The sequence below is a fragment of the Lathamus discolor genome, chromosome 3 (assembly GCF_037157495.1).
Source record: "Lathamus discolor isolate bLatDis1 chromosome 3, bLatDis1.hap1, whole genome shotgun sequence".
NCBI classification, from domain to species: Eukaryota; Metazoa; Chordata; class Aves; order Psittaciformes; family Psittacidae; genus Lathamus; species Lathamus discolor.
This window is the reverse complement of record NC_088886.1, coordinates 105,440,513-105,461,138: the sequence shown is the minus strand read 5'-3', so window position 1 is coordinate 105,461,138 and position 20,626 is coordinate 105,440,513. Positions and strand designations below refer to the sequence as shown.

The 20,626-nt window shown below is 38.1% G+C and overlaps 1 protein-coding gene across 1 annotated transcript in view; it reads left to right on the top strand.

Annotated features, from left to right (window-relative positions):
• Window positions 1-20,626, top strand: part of CTNNA3 (catenin alpha 3) — a 505,620-nt gene that overhangs the window by 16,142 nt on the left and 468,852 nt on the right. Inside the window, exons 4-5 of the mRNA XM_065670947.1 lie at window positions 3,326-3,518; window positions 12,134-12,300. Coding sequence (XP_065527019.1) covers window positions 3,326-3,518; window positions 12,134-12,300 — 360 coding nt within the window. The remainder of the gene's footprint in view (window positions 1-3,325; window positions 3,519-12,133; window positions 12,301-20,626) is intronic.

Below are 20,626 nucleotides of genomic sequence, written 5' to 3'. Positions count from 1 at the left end.
GTGTCTGGCACATTAAAAGTGATAGTTGTCCAAATTGACATAATTCATCTGCCAGCTGCCTTAATGTAAATTGGGTACTTGCTCAGACAAACAATCGTTCCTCAATTCCGGGCTTTTATTAGAGGTTAGAGATGCACTCTGTCATGGAGAAGTAGTGTGAAGCAGTCAGTAGATCATAAGCACTTTCATTTGCATAGTTGATGTCTAAAATTTGTTATGCTTCTGCTAGATTTACTCACAACATATAGCAGTTAATATAATGGAAAATATTATCTTGTTTTATGTCGTCCTGAGACACTGAAGTCTGTTTAACCTCTCCGCTATACTATGTAATGATTACAGTTATGGCTAGGTATAAACTTGCTTCTGTAGCAAACTGTATTACAAGTAAAAGTTTTGAAAGATACGACTTGGTGAGATTCATATCACTTAATGCAGGAAGCACTTGATAACTGTCTTTGCAGTCATTGCAAGTCTTACAAGCTGTGAATTTGCCACTTATTTGGATATTGTAGCTAAAGCTCTTTCTGTATATTTATTTATACACACATACTTAATATATGTGTTATGTGTGTATGGTATACATAAGCAAGTATTTGTAAGAGCTTTTCCTCCTCAAAGCCTCTTGCTTCCATGTCTTTATATTTTATGCAAACATACGAGCTAAGGAAAGTTTATGGCTACAAGAGATAGGTATGTTTTACAAAGTATGTAGAAACATCTATGTATTTTAGAGTCTCTTGCTTCACTGATGAAAAATGGGCGAGTTGAAAGTCATTTACCTGTCATCCACACTAACAGAAGTCTGCTCACAGAGAAAACTTACACTGTTGGGTTTAGGTTTATGTGATATTTTGGTTTTGATGAGTTTTGATGTTGTAATATGAGTTTTAGTTATGGTGAGTTTGCTGTATGCATACTGAAAGTGATTAACCAGTATTTATTTGTATGAGCAATACATTTTTTATTAATGGAAAAAGTGAACCAAATCTTTCGATACCCAAGGTACCAAGGCATTGTTTTCTTAACTACTGCAATATTAAAAGATTGTCTGTAAGAGCTGGCAGGAACTGAATATAGCATTGGAAGAACTGCTGCACAGTTCCTTAGGAATTCAGTATTTAGAATAATCATGACAAAAGATCCCACCCTTTCAGCCTAATAAACAATGACAGTTACAGGCAACAACATCATGATTCAGCTTTGCAGCTGTGATAGCATATGGGCTTGAAAATATCACTTAAAGCTTTGTGCTTCTAGTACAGCTCTGTTATTCCTACCAGAAAGAGAAAATAACCTCTGGACAATGATGTCAGTTGAACCCTGGGAGACCTGCTGCAATATGGCTGTAAGAAGGTGTTCATAACTGGGAAATGCAATTGGGCATAAGCAGGACTAATGGGGGTGTTTTTGTTTGTTTAGCTTGTTTTTTTTTTCTATAAAGATATCATTTTTACTTGGTATTCTGCCACTGCAGCACAAGCTGTGTTGACAGTGGATCACTTTTCACATTCCTTGGTGGGATTCTGTTAGAAAATTCAGAATAGTTGTTCTATATTACTTAATCTCCAAGAGCCAAGAATGACCTATCGAATTTTGACTTGCATTTGAGTTCAGAAGCTACTTCTGATATTTCCTGGCAGTTGAAGGTGAAGAGTGTTACAGTTAAGAGCTTTCACTGGCAGGAATAATTTTGCATATTTTTCCATTTGTTTTGTTTCCTCCAAAAAATATGAGTGAACAGTACACAGAATGGTATTTTGCATATAAAGGAGGCTACAGTAAAAATCTGAGAAATAACATGCATTTTCTAATGGCTATTAAATAGTTAAGACACAAAGTATTTTACTTGATATATTTCTGGGGCAATATCTAATCTTTTACAGTGTTTATGTCTTCCTTGTTGGAAGTATCAGCCTATACTTCTTTAACTACTTTAAAAATATGATTATGGAAACTGCATTAAATGCTCTAGAACTAATTCTAAAGGATTTTTAAAAATAAAAGATATTAAGATTATTATCCACAGTGCGTTCTCTATCAGCTAGCTGATTTATGTGCAATACGTCATTTCATTTACGTTCTTTGAGCCAGTCAGAAAGATACCCAAGCCCTCTTCAACAGTCTGGGCTAGAGTTGTTTATGTTACTGTCTCCCTCCTGACATGCCCAAGCATCGATGTCAAGTGGCTGATCCTTTTTCCCCCCACAATTCCACATGAATGATGTAGGGGTCAGGGCTTTTGTCTTTCAGAGATGTGTTTATAGAAGTGCTTCCCAGAGGGTGTTTGTCAGTTGCTTTTAAAAGTACTGATTCATGAAAAGCACTAAAGTGTGTGATTCCATGAAAAAGATCTAGAGGTGAGGTAGGACACAGCCAGCTAGCACACATTTACCCATGAATGGAGCACTTTTCCATAGAGCAGCTCAAACCACAAGCTGTACTGCAGCTATTTTAAAGTATATTTTAAAAGGATAATTAAAAAATTATAAATTATTATAATTAAAAAGTATAGTAGATATTTATAAGTATATTTAAAAAAACTATATATAACTTTTATTTTAAAATCTTTCAAGATTATTTCCTTAGCAGGACAGCTCAAGCAAAGTCCTAGCGACCAGCCTGTTAGAAACATTCTATTGGAATGTGGGGGCTGTGCTCAGATGATGAGGAATGTGGAGTGGGATGCTATATAAAAATAAGTTCTTCATGGGTGTCGAAGTGCATTGTTAAAAAAAGTAATTTGAACAAAGCTGCAGTAAACCTACATTCTGGTTAAAATTATATACAATTATAATGTTGAGAGCCCCCTGAGAATTCTGAGGTGCTGAATTCTGACCATGGCAATTCTTCTTTGTAAGAGAAGAAAGCATTTTGAAATGTGTCTGTACTCATTTGGAGTATTTACTTCTGAGATGGCTTGGGAGATGGAAAGATTCAGCACTGATTATAATTCCTGCCTTGGATGAAGCTTCCTTAGATAGCAGTAATAATTATTTTTCATCATGAAGAAATTTTAAAATAAGCAGTGTCAGGAATGTGCATCAGGGTTAATATGACAGTGAGATTTCTATTGACTTTGCTTTGATCATTCAGAAAGAATACAAAGATGAGGCATGTTATGTAAAATTATCTGTCAGATTCAATTCAGTAGTTTTGTCCATTCTCAGTATGTATGCTGAGCTTGCCTGTCTCTCTCTAAATCAGAGGGAACAGCACTGCTTATTCTTAACTATATTTGATTTTTTTAAATCTGAGAGATATAATAGGTGAATTTATATTGAACTTACACCTCTATTGTCTTTTTTGTTTCTTTTAAATGTAGGTTACAACACTAGTGAACTGTCCACAGAATCCTTCTAGTAAGAAAAAGGGCCGTTCCAAAAGAGCTCGTGTCTTGTTAGCTTCTGTGGAAGAAGCCACATGGAATCTGTTGGACAAGGGGGAAAAAATTGCCAAGGAAGCAATTGTGTTTAAAGAAGAACTTTGTGCAGCACTTGCTGATGTCCAGAAAGAGAGTAAGTATATGAAAACTAATTTAGGCACCACAAGGAATTAGTTTAACCATGTAACACTGCTATCAAAATGAGCTAGGATATCCATTAGAAATATATTATGATGTGCAAATGTCTGAACTTTGAGTTGTCTGATTGTATGTTTTCATATGCCACTTGTAAGGAGGTGTGCAAGCTGGAGCCCATTGTGGAAAAACATTCCAAGTAAGACAGGTTGCACCTTGTGAATTTTTTAGTGGCTGTTAAGCACAAGCTTAAGTTAATGCATGCTTTAATGCTCTTGAAAACACCTGTTTACCTGTATCTGGGTTTAAGGCCTTTTAGTCAAAAATTTAAAACCAGAAATCTCTCCTGTGCCAGAAGGACTGTGTGTTAGCTGCTTAAATTGGGTCTTTATATCACCCTGCTGTTAGTAAAGTTGCAACTTAATCAGATTAGGTTGTTTTGGTTATTTTTTGGTGTTTTTTTTTTTTGTTTGCTTGTTTTTGGTTTTGTTGTTGTTGGTTTTTTTTTTTTTGTTTGGTTTTTTTTTGGTTATCTCTGATGCACAGCAGAGGCAGTTTCTGAGTCTCTGCTGTTGTTCAGGGTAATGATTACTAGCTATGGGCTTCCTCTGGATCCAGAAGTGGCTGCATTTTAGATATATGCATATGGTGTCTGAGATACCTTAAGGTCTTTTGTAATTAAAAGCATTATGACCATCAAGTGTCATTTGTTATCTGTCACACTGATCAGCTGAAGCTTTTAAAAAAATCATTAATTTTGGAATACTCTTAAAGTTCACCCATCCATTCCAGGCAGATAACACAAGAATAAAATACATAGTTTCATATTGATTTTTATACATAGGTAATACAAAAATATTTCACATTTTCAATTTATTTATTTATTCTCAGCCAAGACCAGAGAACTACAAAAATAAAACATAAAGTAGACTGTCTATACCTCATACATTTTAAAAGAAAGTTAAGTCCATGTTATTACCTACCATTATGCAATGACAAATTGAGTGCTCACAGCTGATCTTCCTCCAAGAATTTGCCAAACTGCAGAAGTTAATTTTAAGAAGTTGGTGGACAACTGTAAACTAAATAGCAGTTTGCTAATTTTGCAGATATTTTTAGTCTTTTGAAGCTGTGTGTCATTTTTGATTTGTGGTATGCTGCATTATATCTAACTTTATTGCCTGTTATATTCAAGCCGCATTGTGCTGCTGTTAAATGCCTCATGTTATTTACTTCAAACTCTTTGAAAGGATGTGGATCATAAACTGTGCTCATATGCAGTCACCTGCCATGCATGTCATAGCATATAGTGTTTAATCTTCTGTAGGCATACTTTTGTGGTGACTAGCAGCTATGTTTATTAACATGCTCTTAAATAAGTTATGAATTTTTGCATGCGGCTGCAGCTTGTATTTTCACTCAGATGTGAACCAAACTATCATTCCCAGCGTTGCATACCATCTGGAAATAATAAATGCTCTCTCACCAATTCTTGCGTTTTCGCTTGTGTCACTCAGCTTGTTGAATTGAATCCATAACATGAGTATTAAATTACTTCCTTTTGAATGTCATTTGCTAGTGAGAAAATGCTGCTTTGATACTTTTGGTGCTCATTAATAGGGATTCCTTTTTGAGGAGTGATAGGCTTTTTCCAGGATGCTGCCACTAATCTTGCTTATAATAATGTTTTGGGGAAGAAAGGGGCAAAATAGGATGAAGTGAACAGTGAAGGTAAGATAAATAGAAGATTGGTCGTATTTAATTCATCTGATGCATTAGTGACTCATCTAATGTCTTCAGAAATGGGGACATGGCTATGGCTTTGCTGAGTACAGTTCAGTCTTGACAAACGCTGTCAGTAGATGAGCTTTTGGTCTCTCGAACTCACATGAGTTCTGTTAGTGACACTTAAAAGGAGGTGTTGCTGTAATTGGTGGCAGGCATGTTCCCTGAATAGATATAGTTTCTGCTTCTTTTGACATCTGCAAAGTTTTACTGAAGATTTATAGTCTTGGAGCTGATCATTTTAATATAGGGGGCCTCCACATTTTAATTTGAGCTTCCTCTTGAGAAAGGAAGCTCAAATGGTTATGGAATAAGGGGTGTTCTGGGTTCAGCAGTAGTAGTCATTTTTCTCTGTGGTCCTGGGACACCTTCAGGAAACAGTGGCCTCTCCTTGCAGCCAGTATGATGATGATATCAAGCTTAAAGGCTTCCTACTGCTCGAGAGAGAAGATGTAGGAGGTACACGCCATGAGCCACCCTATGGTTTTACCTGTGGGATCACTTTTGTCTCATATATATCTATCTATCTATCTATATATATATATATATATGTATGTATACATCCACATACACAAACATCGGCTGTTTTCCTCTAAAATCAAATCCCTTTGAGGTACACACTGGACTTCCCCATCTTCCCACATTACCTCCATGGCCTATGTCCGTCCACATCTTGGTTCACCTTCTTCTGGAATTCTACTGGCTGAGTCATCAGGCAGACTTCTGGGTGGTCGACTCTGTGCATCACGTAGAAATGCTATGTTTTCCTTTTGATCTGGTTTGGTGAAGATTTGTTGAAGGTACTCATGTTCACATTTTTATTCTAAAGTAGTGTAAAAAACCCAAATACAAGTATTTTGAAAAATTCTTGCTGCCAGATTTCAAAAAATTGTCTTCTGACTCATAATGTGCTGTGAATTAGTGATAAAATAACTGACTTCTACACAAAGAAGTAAGAAGCAAGGTCAAGGAAGTTGCGAATGCTCCATCCCTGGCGGCGTTCAAGGCCAGGTTAGACGGAGTCTTGGGTCACATGGTTTAGTGCAAGGTCTCCCTGCCCATGGCAGGGGGATTGGAACTGGATGATCTTAAGGTCCTTTCCAAACCTAACTATTCTATGATTCTATGGTTCTAAGCATTGTTCAAACACAAATGCGTCTGACACTATATATCAGCCTATAACTGATGTCCCAATTCTGATATTTAATCAATTTTAAGACAGACGATGTAGTTTGTGTAGGGAGGTGTTCTCTTAGGAATTTGCATTAAAGTCTAAGTGTTATACATAGGGTAGTGATTTTTTGCATTTATGTCAAGGTGGTGTTACTTAGAGATTTCAAACAGTTGTACAGGCATAGCTAAAATGTTTGATATTTATTGCCATTGCCTACTGACTATATATGGTCAGAATCACAACAGTTGTTGTCTGAGTTGTTTCTATCTATTGCCATGTCAATGTTCCATGTGTTTAGCTGTTATCAGGCCCAAGAGTGTTCCTAGATAAGCCTTTCATCACACATAACAGTGAATTCAAAGCACGTTACTTGTTGGAGTTATATTTTGAGCCTTTAGTTACCCTTTAAAAGGAAATTAGAAAAAAAAAAAGAAAAAAGGTATTTCAGATGTCCATATTTAATGTCTTTTGGCATTAAACAGGGGAGACAAGACTTTGATGGCATAGAAGAAACTACCATCCACTGGCAAGATGGGGAGCGTACTGTATGGATATTTACTACAGGAAGGAGAGAGTGATCTCTTGTATTATACTATATTCTTATTTGTCGCCCCAGAAAGTCTTAAAAATAAGCTTAGTTTTCTCATCCTGCATTAAGTGGTACATCTATATGGTCTGCATCAAAGGGACTTTCATTTTGGGAGTCAGAATTTAGATAGTCAAGTGGCTCAAAATAACCTGTCCTGTACACCCTTTTAATCAAATCAAGAACAGACCCCTTGTAAAAAAGCTTCTGACATCACCATCTTTGGATCAGGTGTTCCTGAGTGGGAAAGGGGGAATGAAGAGATGGGTGTAAGGTATGAAGGGGGTGTGTGGTGGCTCTGGTTACACATTATGTAGAACTGTATGACATGTGGAAGTGGAACTTCCTGGAATGCAGTTCTGAAATAATTGCACTGCAACAGAATACAGTGGTATCTGAGTGGGTAAGAGATTGTGTGGCAGAAGAAAAATGTCCTTTAATAGCTACAGAAAGCTATTATGAGAATCCGAGTTACTGTGGTGTTGGATATTAGGAACATGCAGAAGGAATCAATCTGCTTTGCCCTGACACAGTGTCACTTATAGCTGGCTGGCTGAAGCAGGATCCTTTATTTACTGTAGGAGATGGGAGATGGTATTTGTGGGAGCAGAATAGATGATTAAACCAGTTACTAGTATTGCTTAATCTCCTGGTTTTTGGAAAGGGTAGGTTGTTTTATGTTTTGATGTGACACTGACTCCCAACCTTCTCTGGTAGTGATTCTGCTTATGTGTTAGTTCATGCGTAAGGAAGTTGAATTTGCAGAGAGTAGTGTAAATCAGTTTGTAAATTTTCTGTTATTGGTGTAAGCCATTGAGATTTCCCCCCGCCCCTCCCTCCCTAGTTTTCTGTCAAGTTTGGGACAAGGACATTTAAAATTCTCTCTTTTTACTGACTCTGGAATGTCCTTCCCTCCTCTAGTCAATTAGCTCCTTTTTACAACTGTATTTCTCTGGAACTGTAAGTCCACCAGCCTCTAAGAGTGCAGTTCAGAGGAGTGGACTTTCTTGGCAACAGTACCTCCTTGTGGGAGGATACAAGAATGGCATAAATTCACTGCTTTCCATGTGGATTTCACATTGTTGCTGTTAAAAATAAAAAATGAGAGGAGAAAACCAGATGTAAAAACAAGTGGAAATGTGGTCCTTAAATGGGATTTAGTAGAAGAAAGAAAATCTGTTCAAAGAAATAAAAGAAGAAAGCATAATTCTGATGGTCTTGCACAGACCAATAAAGAACATTTAGCTGTTGTCAGAGTGTGATGTTGAACGCTGTCTCTAAGTGTTGCTCACTGACTGCAGTTGGCGTTCCCGCAAGTGTCTGTGTAGACAGGTTGCCTGCGATCAGCCAGCAGCCCAGCAGAAGTGTGTGCCTTTTGTCAGTTTTTTACCAATAGCAAATTTACCAACAGGCTTACAGTTTACTTTGTTTTTAAAGGAATTGCAGTGACAGTTTTTTAATATTTTTGGTGCTGGATATAGGGTGTGGATCCTCTAACTTTTTAAAAAGTTATGTGGGAACTGTGTTTCTATCTTTCCCTATGCCTGAGCATAGGTTTTCTTTCTTTTTTTATTTTTTTTATTTATCCTTTTGTGTATGTTCCATGTGTAATCCGTGGGCATTTGGCAGTGGCAGTAGCTGGCAGTAGCTGGTCAGCTAATGGTAGTAACTCCATTTACTTTGGGAGTCATCCATCTGTGTATTCTGAATAGAATCTTGGAAGTATCTGTCTTCCGATAATTATGTAGTTACGATATATCCTGACTTTGGTACTTTGAATTACTCTCATTTGAACGTCTAAAATAATTGAAATGCTGTGAATCCTCCCATCTTTCTGCTTCCCTATTTGTGTGCCACTAAAAGGGCACTGTTTTTCGTGTTTAACTGTTTGTGACATGTAATTATGGAAGAACATCCACTTGATGAGAATTACAATAAAATGGATAAAATTGCATCAACCAGTCATGCTGTGTACTCCATTTTAAAACAGCTCTAACATCATGTTGTTGTCGGAACTGTAATTTTCTACTGCTTGTATTCATAGCTCCAGTCTGCCTAGCCTGCATCTCATACCTCTGTTTCAGGGTCGTGATTTTATAGTTGTTCATCCAGCCATCGCAGCTTATGTCCAACTTATTTCTAAGGAGTTGGTCATATTCACATACTTCTGGCTTGTCCTTGCTCACACAGTCAATCACGGAAGCACTGAGGTTGAAAGGGGTCTCAGAAGGTCATCTGGTCCAATCGTCCATCTTGGGCAGGGCCAACAGTCTGCCCAGAACTATGTCCAGTCAGCTTTTGAGTATCACCAAGGATGGAGACTCCACAACCTTCCTAGTCAGCCTGTACCACTGCTAAGTCACTTTTACAGTGGAAAAAGTACTTTTCTGATGTTCAGCCATAACCTCCTGTGTTGGGTACCACATAACCTGCCCTGTCTTGGGTACCAGTGAGAACAGTGTGTCTCCATCTTCTCTGCAGCCTCCCTTCAGGTATTTGTATATACTGATAAGATCCCTCTGAGCTTTCTCTTTCCACCCTGAATAGTCCTCAGCTCTTTTGGCCTTTCCTCATATGGGAGGTACTCTAGTCCCTTAATCATATTTGTGGCTCAAGTACCCAGAAAATTCCAGCATTGAAATAGTATTATTTTCAGGATTTAGGACTATTTGAGGTTTCAAAATTTCTCAGGTGCTTGAAGGACACCATATGGATTATATGGCCATTGTCTTCCGGGAGGCACAATAGCCTTCAACAGCGTTGACTTCTGGAAGGCACATGCAGTTCCCTGGGGTCACCATTCACTCCTGTCTGGCTTCTCACAACTGAGTACTTCAACTTCTTCCACTCCCAACCAGTTCCTTTCAAATCTGTAGCTCTGCTTTAGTGGCCAGTTTTGTTTGGACCCCTTTTATTATTTGGACCCCTTTTATTGTGTGCAAAGAGACTACTAGCAGGAGCTACTGAACTTAAAAAATAAAAAGTAGTTGGTTATTGGCTAATGCATTCAGTAGACAGCTAAGACTGAGTGACTGAGCAAAATCTTAATGTATTTATTACCCCAGTAATGCTGGCAAGATGGTTGTCAGTCACATGGGAAAATGTTGGCCTTTGCTGTTGCTTTGGAGCTGTGGCTCAGTTTTGCAAAGTTGTTATCGTGCAAGTTCCTAGATCTTTTTGCCTAAGGTTTATAACTTTTCATTTCAGTGTTTGTTTTTTTTTTTTTTTTTCTTCTTGGATTCTTTGACTGCTGATTGCTTCTATTCATGAAAAAAATGAAAGGGCAAGGATTTTAGATTTATGGTAGTACATATGCATTATATTTTCCATGTCCTTATTAAGGCACACGGAAATTCCAGAGTTAGTATATTAAAATCGTACTAAAGCTTCCCAAATTGCTATTAATTTATTAACATTTGTAGTAGTCACCTTCAGAATTACATCTAAAGATATGTATGCATGTTAGCAGGATTTACTCTCTCACTGGACTCAAATCAGTGATTTGAAACTTCTAGTACTAAAAAAGGTACTCATCTGGAGAGGTGTTTCTGTCCATTGCAGGTAGGGAAATAAAAACCTTAAACGTTGGTCATTCTGATTAATATTTGATAACTTTTTTAATTTCCTGTAGTTTTATTTGTTGTGATAAGCTCAGCTGTGGTGCATTATCTCACCAGCTACTAGAGAAAAGTTCAAACTTGCTGTCCTGAGCACAAGAAATTGATATTTTTTTATTTTCACTGGCTTATGATGTAGCAGGTGCTAGAACCTGATCTCAGTTTGGTATGATTTTTATTTATTTGTGGAGTTTGCTAGGCATGTACTTCAGATACATGATTTGCACAAAGACTTCAACAAATCCAGGAGAGAACCAAACAGGGCTATTAAAGATGGGTGTTATTGGAAAACAGATGAGTTTCAGCATGTTGGAATTACCCAGTGTTCTGAGAATCAGGCCGGTATTATCTCAGGTGCTTGTATAAGGACTTTGAGGTACTTAGTAGATATATTTCTGTGGCCTTTTCTCAGTATTTGTCTCAAATGCAGTTTCTATTAAGAGCAGTAAAACTTGTTTTGTCTCCGAGTCTAGAGAAATTAAGTCACACACAGAACCAGTCAGGCAAACTGGTGCAGTTGAATAGTTCTCATTCAGTTCTTTTTTGAGGGAGTACATGAAAGTCTGTATCTATGTAATTACAGGAAATCCCTTATTTTTGTATGTGTAGCTATAAATTTGCAGTAGTTACTGATTAGTACATGATTTGTACAAAGTATATATGATGATGTTTCCTAATTTTAGCACAGCTGAAACTATTAATTTTTGTGACTTTTGATCAATCTATCTTTGGTTTCCAAGCTCTTATAGAGAGTTAAATAGGTCAAATGTGAGGTTTTTTTTAATCAGTTTGTGCTGAAAACGAGACTTTTCCAGTGCTGTTCTGCATAGAGTGATTTCTCTCAAGGTTGCGCCATCACTAGCTAAGCTCTTCAGGTGATAATAGACTTCAAAATGCTTTTAGAAATGTGTGATGGCATTTTTTTTTTCCTCAGTCTAGGTGTTACACTGCTGAAAGGAAACTTGGGTGTTTGTCACTGTTCTCGCTGTTAAATTTCATTTGCAAAACTTCATGTTTCAGAGCAATATATTGTTGTCTACTGGCACTGTTACTATCTCCACTGCATAGATTTCACATATTTTATGTCAGTCCTATGTTCAAGTATATGAGATTTTCATTCCATTAACTTATATTTATAATGAGAAAATTTGATTCCCTTCTGTAACCAGGAATTATTTAATAGCAAGGTCAGCAAAGTACATAGTAATATAAAAAGCAGTGACTGGAAAAGTTTAACAAAGCATTCCTGGCTTCATTGTGTACAGTGAAGAGCAACAGTGTGATTGCCAAAGGAATTATTTCAGAATTAAATGATTCAGAAGAGCAGGAAGGGGACATAATTTAAAATGTGGAACATTCTGCATGATCTGTAATAATTGACCTTCATTTCAAGGCATGGCAACCTCACTGTTGTGATACAGTCTAAGAGAATTTATGTCTTCATTTTGCAGGTCAAGCCTTAAAGGTATCAGCAGAGGCATTTACCAGTGATCCCTGCTGTCTGCCTAAGAGGCAAGCTGTTGTTCAAGCAGCACGATGTCTGCTTACAGCTGTCACAAGGCTTCTAGTTCTGGCGGACATGGTTGATGTGGCATACTTACTGGAACATTTAACTGTGGTGAGTAGAATTTAACTTAACTTGCACTCCCTTTAGCCAGAGAAGTGCCTGTTCATTGTTCTTTCTGCATTGAAAATTCTTTTATTTTGTGCCTGGGGGTTGCAGATCTCATGCATGTAACACTTTGGCAATTGGTAGAAGTATAGATTCTAGATGAGATTTGTAGAACATACTTGATCTTGGGGAAAGGGATGGTTATTCATACAGTATATTTTAAATTCCTTTGATTTCTTATTTCCTATTTTATTACTTGTATTGCTATGTGGCTTTTCATGCATGAAGCCTTCTTGATGTTTGTGGCAGTAGTAGGGAATAATTTATTTGTAGAGAATCTTGAAGGTGGAATTTTATGTGGATATTTACAAGGGAAAGAACTGGGTAGGTAAGGATCTATCTCTGTATTGAAGTAATTTTGTGGGAGACATCAACTAGAAGAAGAGGGGAAAGATGTGTGAGAGAGGCCTGTAGCAACCCCCCAACTCCAGCTATATATTTGTACACTGCAGATGGAAAACTACAAAGCCCTAATGCTGGCAGAGATTTAAAAATTCTGCAGTAGAAAATATTCTCTAAAAGTCACTTCTTTTTTTTACTCAAAGGAATAATGTATTTTGGAAGCATATCTAGAAGTGTTGTGTTTTGCATCACCTTTTTTTCCACTTGGCTCTCTTTATACAAAAGGGATGGCTTTATTCTTCTTTTCTCATATAAAACTAACCAGTGATTTTGTCACTATTGATGAATTAGGCAAAATGTCCACACTTCTGTTGTTCAACATCAACATACTTTCCTGTCTAAATTCAAGTTCCTTTAATGTCAGCCATAGTGTCCCATGTGAGCAAGCTTCTTTCCTTTTTTGAACAGTGTGATTTTAATCTTTCAAGCATTATGTGATATGTGTCTGACCACAGAAATGTGTTCATTGACATTTCTTCTCTGGCTACTTACTCCATTCAGTCTGTGTCTTGGCTGGGAAGAGCAAGAAATTGTTTTATTTTTGTTTTGTTGTCTTTTTTTTTTTTTCCTCCTAGCATCTTCAGTAATGTGTGACAGACTGATAAAAATTCTAAGTTCCTTTGACTGATTTAATGTTTCAGGGTAGAGGTGAATAATCAGTGCCACATCTAATAATGCCTCATGCCACAAGAGAACCTGCTCACTTAAAGGGGAGGGGACCCTTTTGAAGCAAGTTCACTTTGGTAAGGACAGAGGAAGGAAAATCTAGCTCCCACTCACAGTAGTAACAGGGTTTTATAATAAAACAATGTTGTGTGGGTTTCAGTGCTGTGTTTGAAATGTCAAATGTTGATGATTGTTGGAGATGCAGTACAAGCTAACTGAGCTCTGACTTGCAGAAACTTCTGTGTTGTTACATACGTATGAAATTTGTCAGCTATAAGAGGAGTGGACTGCTTTTGCACCATTTGTGGAAAATTCCTTAAATTATGATCTTTTTCATTGGTAGCCTATTACATTTTTGCATATGCATTTTCATAATCCTAGATGGACCCTTTTAAAATGTTTTCAGTATTTTTTTATATGAGAGACATAAAATGGGTAGTTTTCCTTCCTAGAGTTTCAGTGTTTCTAAACAACTGTATAATTCACTTCATGTTTTCCATTTGAAAATGAAAATAGACAGTAGCTGAAAATCATGAAGGAATGGAAAGCATATTCAAGAAAAACTCCAACACTGCAAAGAGTGCAATTAAGTTTTCTTGTTCTTCTTCATACTTTAATTTAGTTCTCTGAAAAAGAATGACAACTGAATTCTTTAATTAACTCTTAGAATAAATTAGTGAGGCATAACACTCTCCAAAATGTCTATATAAAAAGGCTCACCCTAGTCCCTAGAGGGAGGTGGTACACTTCCATGTTTATTTAGTCTCTGCCCTGGCGATCAGGGATATTGGTATTTTTTTATATTGATATCTAATCAGGAAATCAACTTAGAATACTTTGAACATATGCTCCTGAATATCCTTCAATTTATCACATTTGGCCATGCCTAACTGAGCCAGATTTAAATGCAATTAAGTATTTTAATGAGTCTCAATTTTGCTCTTTTTGAAGTCCTTACCTTTAATAATACTTTAGAACTCCCTTAGGAATTCAGTTTTTCTTCAGTGTGGAATTGCTCTGACAAAACCACTGTATTCATACAGTGGATGCAGCGTAGAAAATAGACCTTGTCTTTGCTGTATCAGCTTTAATAGTCTTAATGTTTGCATGATCATATGACTTAAGATCAACTCTTTTTAAAAGTCATGAGCAGTTTTTCTTTGAACCTGTTCTAAAAGTTTTATACATCTAGCCTGTTCTCTTCACAGACATGGATGTTACAGCTTTATGAATCATTTAAGAGATGAGAAATTTCATTGCCCTTTATTTCCATAACTCTAATCTCTATAATTCTCATAAAATAAAATGGAGACATTAGAGGACTGAGCCAAAATTAATTTTTAAAATGGAAAAAAAAAAGTAATAGTAGAATAAATGAAATGAAAATTCTAACCAAGGATTTTTTTTTTCTGGTTTTATGTATGAAATGAAACAAAGTTTTCCAGCATCATCAAAGAACTCTGTAGAGTACTAGTCTGTTCTCAATCGATACAGAAGTATTTAATGGAGAATGATCTATTTATATATTTTTCAACCCCATTTATCAGAGACTGATGAAGGGTTTTAGTCTTGCTCACTCAGTAAAGCTGGTTAATTCCAGCACTGACATTCAAAACATTTGAAACCATACATGTGCTGATATAATGTAGTCTGGATCATTAAACTTTAATTTCATCTGTAATCTGTGAAGAAAAATAGAAAGGAAACAATGACAATATGACTTAGCTGCACTATAAAGTCTTGTCTAGTGTTGCCTGTCACATCTGCCATTCTAAGTGTATCTAGGAAAAAAGAGGAATGTCAGCTACCCCCTTCCAGTATATATAGTGTATGAGTGTTTTCTGTATATTTTACTTAGACTTTGGACTGGTTTTGACTTCTGTATAATAAAATCTTCATATAAAAGAGTAAAATGCTGAAAATATATACAGTTTTGTTACAAAAAAATGGAAATGCAAGTTTTGAACTACAAATAACAGGTCGGTCTCTTTGGAAGATTCGATAAACTTGGCAGGAATTTAGCTCCAAATGTCCAAACCCCTACTTTTGTGAAGATTAGGTTAGATCTTTCTGAAATTTCACTGATAAAGAGAATTTTGGCTGGTTTATGATGGTATGGTGCAAACAGGAAGCTCATTTTAGAGTTGACTAAGAAAAAAAGTACATCATACTGATAAAAAGGGTGTTCCTTCTTGAAACAACTCTTTTTTTTTTTTTTTTTAATGGGGAAGAGTTTAAATAAATAGCTGTCTGTATCTGAGTTTCCATACTCATTTTAGAGATTGAAGTATCTAATGAGAAAAAACGAGTTGTTATAAATGCAGTCAAAGGGCTCTTGCATTTATTGCACTGTGTTTCAGACCTGTATTACCAGCTTCATTCGCTATGGTTAGTAACGCTCCATATTATTTAATTAAGTGAATTAACAGACTAATGGAATTGCTGGAATTTATTGATTAGGAGAGAACGGCAAGAAGGTGACAAATTCTGAGAATTTCACTCAAAAGCACATTAGCAGTCTGTCTTTCTCCAAACTATTTCAGATCCTGCTGAGCTAATATGTTTTGTCTGCCTTTTTTCTCTTCTCATCATGCTTGTAGATTTACTGTTTAAGTCTTCAGTATTTTTCATTAATGCCTCAGACAGTGTGATCTTTATAAAATGCTTGCTTACAGTTACTTAAAATTCTTGCCGGGAAAAAAAAATTAGAATGGTTGCAGATAAGCAACAACTTGTGAACTTGGGACCTGTGGGCATAGTGCTGTCTGTTCTTCCCTTCCCTGCAGAGTGTTCATCAGTATTAAAAAATGTCTTGAGCAGGAGAAAAACAGTAAAGTTACATAAAAAAAGAGAGGTAAGTCATCTCAGGCTTACCTATGCTTCATGTTTAGGTATTTGGTTTGACTTGCATAACTTTGCTTAAACTAGAATTTAACTTGCTCCCCGCATTACTTTCTGACTGTTCTTGTGGTGTGGTATCATGCAGTAAAACATTAAAAAATGGAAAAGGGGAAAAAAGAATGTAGGTCACCCTGAGGTCACAGGGTCAGGTTGTGAAACTGAAAATTATCAGAATCACATAATCATTTGGAAAAGACCTTTAAGATCGTTGAGTCCAACCGTAAATGTAGCACTGCCAAATCCACCACCAAACCATGTCCCGGGAGCACCACATCTACATGTCTTTTAAATAGCTCCAGCAATAGTGACTCTACCACTTCTCTGGGCAACCTGTTCCACTGATCACCATTTTGGTAAAGAAATTTTTCCTAATGCCCCATCTAAACCTTTCCTAGTGCAACTTGAGGCCATTTCCAATTGTCCTATTGTTTGTTACTTGGGAGAAGAGATTGACACTCATCTCACTACAACCTCCTTCCAGGTGGTTATAGAGAGCAATAACGTCTTCCCTGAACCTCCTTTTCTCCAGGCTGAACAACCACAGTTCTCTCAGCTGCTGCTCACAGGACTAGTGCTCTAGACCTTTCACCAGCTTCATTGTCCTTCCTTTGACATGCTCCAGCACCTCAGTGTTTTTCTTGCAGCAATGGGCCCAAAACTGAACACTGTTCAGGTGTGGCCTCGTCAGTGCCAGGTACAGGGGGACAATCATCTCTGTAGTCCTGCTAGTGGCACAATTTTTTGTTCAAGCCAGGATGCTGTTGGCCTTCTTGGCCACCTGGACACACTGCTGGCTCATATTCAGCTGGATGTTGACCAATACCACCAGGTCCTTTTCTGCTGGGCAGCTTTCTGGCCACTCTTCCACAAGCCTGTAGTCTTGATTTGGGTTGTGACCTAAGTGTAGGACCTGGCACAGAGCCTTGTTGGACCTCATGCCACTGGCCACAGCCCACTGATCCAGCCTGTGCAGATTCCTCTAGAGAGTCTTCCTACCTTTAAGCAGATCGATGCTTCTGCCCAACTTGCCATCTGCAAACTTACCGAGGGTGTACTTGATCCTCTTGTCCAGACCATTGATAAGGATATTAAACAGAACTAGCCACAGCACTGAGCCGTGGGGAGCACCACTTGTGCCCAGCCACCAACTGGAGTTAATTCCATTTGCCACCATTCTTTGGGCCTGGCCATCCAGCCATTTTTTAACCCAGCAAAGGGTATACCCATCTGGGCCATGAGCAACCAGTTTCTCCAGGAGAATGCTCTGGGAAACAGTGTCAATGGCTTTAGTAAAGTCTAGGCAGACAATATCTACAGGCTTTCCCTCGTCCACTAAGTGGGTTATATTGTCATGGAAAATCATGTTGGTCAAGCAGGACCTGCCTTTCATAAACTCATGCAGAGTGAGCCTGATCACCTGGTTGTCCTGTACGTGTCACATGATGGCACTCAAGATCATCTTCTCCATAACCTTTCCTGACACCGAGGTCCAGACCAGGCCTGTAGTTCCCTGGATCTTCCTTCTGGCTCTTCTTGTAGAAGGGCATCACACTAGCTAACTTCCAGTCAACTGGGACCTCCCCAGTTAGCTAGGATTGCTGAGAAATGATTGATTGAAAGTGCCTCCGTGAGCATTTTTGCTAGCTTCCACAGTACCCTTGAGTGAATCCCATCCAGCCTCATAGACTTATGCGTGTTAAAGTGGTGTAGTGGGTCACTAACCCCAAGATTATGGGGGGCTGGGTACCCCAAAACAACTGGTTTTACTATTAAAAACTGAGGCAAAGAACGCACTAAGTACCTCAGCCTTTTACCCATCCTTTGTCACTGTTTCCTGCCACATCCAATAAAGGATGTACGTTCTCTTTAGTCCTTTTTTTGTTTCGCATGTATTTATAGAAACATTTTTTGTTGTCTTTTATGGCAGTAGCCAGATTAAGTTCTACTTTCCTCCAACCTTTCTTTTGGTGGGCATGGGTCGTTCCCATGGAGAGAGATCTCTGAAAAAAAGGAGTATGAAGAAGATGACAGGAGTCTTTGGGAGAGGATTTGACATCTCCTTTGGTTCATACCTATGCTTATTTTTTCATCAACCAGCAAAAAAGGATTCTTGCTACTAATCTGAGGTCAGTATGTGGTATATGGAATGCATTCAGGTCTACAGTGTTTATCATTGAACTTTCCAAATTCTGTGGCAGTCTTGTAATGTGCCATAAATGACAGAGAAAAAGCAGCTTCCAAAGAATTATGTTTGGGCTTTTCAAAGTGAATATCCTTTTGAGTGCAATAGAAACCTGGATCCACTTCTGTTCTTGGTATAGTGTGGCCTCTTGACTGCTGCTTTGTAACTCCCTAATGACTTTACCATAGCTTTACCAGCCCCTAGGGCTTCTCTTGAAACAGTAATATTTTTAATGACTCTTCTAACAAACCGTTCCAAAGGAGCAGACTCCTCAGTGACTGCACTTCTGTTTATATAATATCTGGTTTTGGTCTTAAATGGGAATCACTGAGGAAAAGAGCATTATCCTTTTCTTGCCTGTTGGAAACGTGGCTTTGAAGGGACCCTAACTGGCCAGCTTCAGGTACTACTGTTCCAGAATTTCTCTGAAGTGATGAAGCATGAAGGCTCCCAAACCTGTTTTACTAGAGCACAAGAAAACCAATGGAATATAGTGGCTGTATTTCCAAGAGAAAAACACAATTGCTGGGTTAAAACCACACTCAAATGAAAAGGTTTGGAAACAAATCCAGTCTTTGCTTCTTTGCAATGTAAAGCCTTACTTTCAGTCTTATCTCTAGTTCAGTACTTCTCAGCAGATATGTCAGCAATACTCTTCAGTGTCTTTACATGTGCTGAAACCTGTTCTTTGCTATCACATCTAAGACTTAGGTATGGGTCAGCTTCTTTGGGAATTTCTACTTCTTAGAAATTTCCTAGTTTTTTTTTTTTTTTTTGTTGCAGGCACCTTGTCTTTCACTGTTTCCTGTCCTACTGAGTATTCTACAAGGTCTCCATGAGCAAAGTATGCTTGGTAGATTTGAGAGAGGATCATTACCATTTCTTCCAGAGTGTCTGCGTAATTCAGAGTGTAATAGGAGCAGATCTTCACCCTTAGTAGTGGCAGGGCAGATAAGTATTCAGCCTTCCTCTCTACTGTCGGCCACTGCCTTTTTAAGGGTCATGGGTTGTAATAGTGAAGGAAAATCACCCCCATCTACCACACTCAAAAGAAGAACAAAGGTAAAAAAAAAAAAAAGTGGAAAAAAAAAATTAAAAAAACAGAAAGAAAAAGGGAGATAGAGAAAGCACCAAGAGGGAATAGGTTGTAATTCCAAAACCCCTGCCTGGGAGAGAGTGAAAACTGTGCATGTAGGGGTGGGTGGACAGACTGGGAAGGGAGGATAAAAACTTCTTTTCATTATGAATTAAGAAAAAGAATTAAGGAAAAAATTGCTAAAGTTGGGATACTATCAGTAATAATGATGATGATGATGGCTTGGCTGCGTGAGCGAAGATTTGGGAGTGTCTTTGCCCACGTTTACTACAAGGCACTGGCGTGAGGCTACCATCTACAAGCTTACGACTGAACACCTCTAAGTCAGAATCCCGCCTAGATGCTTGATGTTGTGCTGTCACGTCATCAGTCTCTTGAGATTGACCCAGGAGATGACAGTCTTGTTCAGAATGCGTGGGTTAAAGCACCAATAATAATAATGGTAAGGGAAATAACAAGGAGAGAATATACAATTGCTCACCACCTGCCAACCGATACCCAGCCTGACCCAAGCAGCTATCTGGGACTTCTGGGTAACTTCCTGTCCTGGGTTCAGCAGTAGCAGTCATTTTTCTCCTTCTTAGGAGCTAGTACAGTGCTGTGCTTTGATCTTTTGGCCTGGGAACAGTGCTGATAATGCCGATGTTTTCAGTTGCTGTTCGAATGTTTGGCCTGGCCAAGGACTTTCTGAGTCTCATGCTCTGCCAGGGAGGAAGGAAAGCTGGGAGGAAGCAGAGACAGGACACCTGACCCAAACTGACCAAAGAGGTATTCCATACCACAGCACGTCATGCCCAGGGTGTAACTGGGAGTTACCTGGAAGGGCTAGGGACGGCAGGGTTGGACGAGGTATCGGTCGGTACTCAGCTGTGGGGGAGTGGGGCGAGTTATCTGTTGGCTGGTGCTGAGGTATTGTATTCTCTTCCCTTGTTATTTCCTTTATCATTATTATTATTGGTGGTAGTAGTAGTGGTTTGTGTTATACCTTAGTTACTAAACTGTTCTTATCTCAACCCGTGGGAGTT